The sequence below is a fragment of the Pteropus vampyrus genome, unplaced genomic scaffold (assembly GCF_000151845.1).
Source record: "Pteropus vampyrus isolate Shadow unplaced genomic scaffold, Pvam_2.0 Scaffold9, whole genome shotgun sequence".
NCBI lineage: Eukaryota > Metazoa > Chordata > Mammalia > Chiroptera > Pteropodidae > Pteropus > Pteropus vampyrus.
In genome coordinates this window covers 1,654,503-1,659,444 of record NW_011888790.1, presented here as the reverse complement: position 1 = coordinate 1,659,444, position 4,942 = coordinate 1,654,503, and the positions used below count along the sequence as shown (strand labels likewise).

General features: G+C 33.6%; 1 protein-coding gene across 2 annotated transcripts in view; it reads right to left on the bottom strand.

The window, feature by feature from the left end:
- Window positions 1–4,942, bottom strand: part of MSRB3 (methionine sulfoxide reductase B3) — a 142,885-nt gene that overhangs the window by 60,083 nt on the left and 77,860 nt on the right. For both annotated transcript variants that reach the window (XM_023520606.1, XM_011373743.2), the window contains one exon: window positions 2,279–2,307. In XM_023520606.1, coding sequence (XP_023376374.1) covers window positions 2,279–2,307 — 29 coding nt within the window. The remainder of the gene's footprint in view (window positions 1–2,278; window positions 2,308–4,942) is intronic.

Sequence of the window (4,942 nt, the reverse complement as noted above, 5' to 3'; positions counted from 1 at the left end):
TATATATAAAATTTCACTTTGAAATACTTTCCTTTATGGCTAGTATTTATTTTTTAAGGGGCTTTTCTCCTTAGTAAGACTGGTATCTTCCTTCATTAAAAAAAATCTTACTTTGTCAGAACACTGTTACAGCACTATACAACATTAAACAGAGTTAGTTTACTTTCTGTATTTGATGAACAATAGAGAAAGTGAACCTATTAAAGTCATGCATTTAATTGTTCCAATATGCTACCTTATATCTAACCAAAATTTGCATGATATAGAATGCCAAAGAATACATTTCTAGCTTTCTTTGTCATGATTTCCTCATTTGATAGACAGCTAAGAGTTTATTTTAAAAAATAATAATAATTATCTATTTCTTGACTTGAAACCATCTAGATTCTTTCCACAACATATTTAAATTTAAAATTAAAAGAATAAACTTCTAATCAATATCACCATAAGATTTTTCATAGCACAGAACTATATAGTTTTCAAAGACTTGCAGATGTTGTCCATGATAGATATTTTAAAAAATTATGATTTGGAAAAAAATAAAAATCATGAACAAAATCTTTGGTCACAAGAGTGAAAGATGTGTGTCTGTACAGATGTTATAACTATTTTCATAATAAATACTAACCTTCACTACAGGAATTTAGCAGCACACTTTAATTTGGATTTGAAAATTTAACATAAATTTTCTGACTTTGACAATAGCTGCCTAATATTTCAGTTTTGTACGCTATTTCCAGGTTTTACCTTCAAAATGAACCTAGTGGACTTTTTCATTTTTAAAAGCTATATTCCAGACCCTGTATCCTAAAACCAGTTTCTGACTTGATGTTTAGGGAATTAAATCAGACCATAACACAGTAGGCTCTTAGTTAATATCTGGTGACTGACTGGCAATGATGAAAAGATATCCAATCTTTACATAAAAATTCATTCTGCATCAATTTTATTCATTTATTTTTTATTATACTTAAAGATTTTAACTTAAAAAATGACAAAGATTTTTCACCCAATTTTGAGTCACCTCCCATGAATCAAGAAAAAAGTCAAATAGTTGATACAATGCCACCATGCCTTTAAGCTTCGTATAATCAATACTGCAAACTAGAAATGTTTATCTTATACTATCACTGTCACACGTGATTCAGAAGTGCAAGAACACACAGAATGAAAATATCTGTGAAATCAGTTCACAAGTTAGGTGAAATTGTTAATTAAAATGTATAGGTTTCATATTTAAAGAGTCTCACTAAGTTGGAGAAATTCATAAATCTATACAAAAAGAAGGATGAAGCTTTTCAAGAAAAGCATGTTGGCTCTTTAATGCCACTATCAAATATATATATATATATATATGTATATATATGTATATATATGTATATATGTATATATAATATAATCGTGGTTCCTTTGCAAACATAATAAACAAAAACTTTTTTTTTAAGTTAAAACATAATGGAATGCAAACCAGAGTAAAAATATTACTTTTAAATTCAATCAGTTATATATTTTTCTGTAAATTATTTTCTCCTGTAATTAAAAGTTATTTATCTTTTAACAGTTCCCAAAAGAGCATAATTCCTTTGTACTGTGTATGAGGCAATTTTTGTGCTTTAATTGTCAACACCATCAGAAACTCTGAAGCTAATAAATCTCAGCAAGTGACATAGAGACACAGTCAAACATAAGGATTATGTGGCTACATTCATGCTTAATGAGAAGACAACATCTAATGAGGCTGATATGCCTCTGTTCGTGAGAATGTAAATTTTGTCTTGATGGATGCAAAATATTGGCTTGAGGTGACCTTAATTTTCCATTACCCCCAACAAAACAAATAAAAAATAACTAAGTCACAGACAAATATCTATTTCATTGGCTAAAACTCTTCATAGTTTGCGGATTAAATGTATCTATTACCCACATTTGATGACAAGTCACTTGCAGAGAATCTTCAAATTATTCAGGAAGCTTTGTCCACTGAGAGAATAATATTCTTTCAGCAATGATTATGTACAACCCCCACCTCTGCTTTTAAAATAAAACTGCAGATAGAAAGCATTTAATGCTTATTGCAGAAGTATCAAGAATCCCAGAGTGAACATCTCAAGTTATGCTTCCAAGCAGCTAATAGCCCTGCTTTGAGGTGGGGTTCATGTTTTGAAAAGAGACTGCCTCGTCTGTTTAAAATCAAAATGGTTCTTGATCTGATGAATTACTCCTTAGAGAATAATGTAAATAAAATATACTCAGAATAACATTATTAATGTAAACATACCTGAACCAGAGTCAAATTTGGTTTCTGACCTGCAAAGGGAAAGACATTTTTTTACAATATAAAAATTGCTTGTTAAAGAATAACTTATTTTACGAGTGGGAGGATTGCAATAGCTATAGATTTCAGTACATCAGTCAACAAGTAAAATAGCTTTTTAAAATGCAAATATATAATTACTTGAACCATTTTAAATGAATGCATTACTACCCTAAGTCCCCTAAACATGCACGTATCCACAGAGATAGCACAATGTGGAAAAGATATTAATTTTTTAGCTTGTTTTTGAAAAAGGGTAAATTATGTAAAAATACACACACATACACACCCAATCTCTACAGATTAGCTTGTTTCAGTAATGTAATAAAGCAATAAAAAAATTAAATTTAAAACTATCCTTTTTACTTATTATTAAAGATTTTCAATTATTTGATGCCAAGTAATTTTTCACTAAGTTCTTCACAGAGTAAATGAACCTAGTAACCCCATACATTTAATAAGTAGGAGAAAAAAAACCTGAGCCCTTGTGGGAACATTATGTTTCAGATATAGGTTAATACTGGTTGTAAATTCAGAAGCCTTTGAAGCTCTCAGTTTGGCTGTGGGAAAACTTCTGTTGGGTAATTACTCTCAAGATGCTGCTGATGTGCTGTCAAGCAGAATTAACCCTAAGACGAGGCCTATCTACACAAGCTACTCTAAGACAGCATTGTCTATATCTAGCTCTCAAACCAATTAGTGAGCATGCTCCAGCCGGATTTATATCACACATAACAATCAATAGTATATATGTTCACAGCTGCCACCCCAAGATACAAGAACCGACCAGCAGGAGTCCTGTTAAAGGATGTTACATTGACAGAGAAGACCTTTTTTTTTTCCTGGGGAAATGTAGTTAACTAAGTGGGAAAGCAGATTTCTTTGAAATTATGCCAGGGTACCAAAGCACTTTTGGAAGTGGTAGCTTTCTTTACCTAAATTAGCTTCAAGAGAAGTCATCAAAGTGGGGCGAAGGGAAGGATAAGCAAGAAGCAGCTTCCTTTGTCATAAATTCTCATTTTCTCAAGTATTCTCAAATAAAGCTTCACCTGATGCTTAAACAAAATCAGTAATTTCAAAAACAAAAAAAGTACATTATTATAAGCATGGTTATCAATAACCATCACTGTAATCCAGGTCCACATTTTTCCCAAGCCCTAGGCACATCGCACTAGTCATCTCAATCCTCCTCTTAAAAGTACCTGACTGCCATTTCAGGAGACCATTTTCATTTTTTGTCCTCTTTCCTGTTCCGGAAAGTCTTGCCTCATGCCTATTCTTTGTTTCCAGCATCCCTGAGCATAACTCTAAATGACAATGACCACACATTGTCCTGGTTTACTTACCTATCTTATCTTTCCACTAGACTAGGCTGCATTAACCTCTGTAGCTACATCAACCACAAAGTGTCTGCTGCTTTTACTCAACAAATGGCTGTTATGGGGAATTTCTGCCTCTGCACACATCCTTATCTCCTTCTTACCTGTATAAGAGGTATTCTTCCTTCTGCTTAAAGTTCCCTCTACTTATGCCCTAAAATGCATTCTCTCATCTCCCCTGGAACCAGGCTGCATGAGTATCTTCACTCTGCTGTATCTTCAGTATCTGAATCTCTACAGGTTTCTCCTCTCTTCTACATAAAAGTGGTCCAGACACAAATAAAAGCCCTCCTTTGAATCTGTACCATGCTCTTGTTCTCTCTCTTTCTTCTTGGCTTTATAACCAAGTTTATTGAAAGAATAGAGACTATATACTATATTGTCTTCCTTTTCTGACCTACCAACACATACACTCTTTGAACCACTATGATCTGTCCTTGCTAAGGTTTTTCAGTGGCTTCCTAGTGCTAAATACAAAAGCCCTGTTATAGTCTCTACTAAACCTCTTTCCAATTAATACTTAATATTACCCGAATATCATACTACAACCTCAAATGCCACATGTACTAAGCTGAATTCATTTTCTTTTCCTTTAAATATAATTTTCCTGCTCTTTTCTCTATCATTTAAGTTGGAAATCATTATATTATTCTAGTTTTCTTCTATTCCTCCCATTTCTAATTAGTCACCAAGACTTGATTCTACTACATTCCTCCCCTTTCCATTCTCGTTTTTACCATCTTCAGGCTTATCTTTGACTCAATAATTTCATACCCAGTATCCCCTCTCCCTTTCATTCCATCATTAAAGCTGCCAGATGTTTCCAAAATACTCATCTGATCTCATTACCAGCACCCGAACAACTAGAGCTGAGTTTTCCAAACTTGAGCCACAAGTTGAGCCATTAATGAATTATGTAATCGATTCAGTAGTTTACAACCAATATTTTTTTAAAACTGAAATAAAACAGAAAACAAGACAGAATGCACTTCACATATTAAGAACATGTACATTTTTGTAAATCTTTTAGGTACATGTACATGCATTTGTGTGTGTGTGCGTGAGCCTGTTCACACGTGAGTACTAGGCAATACCATCCTTAGAAGTGAGCAAAAAGCCTCTGCTCTGGCCTTCCACTGGCTGCAGCCTCCTCTCCACCAAGCGAGGAGTCCCCTCTTCTTTCTGAAGTTCCAAGTACCAAGTACCAGCATTCTCTCCCCTAATGGCCCTGAGCTGGCTTTCTCAGCCT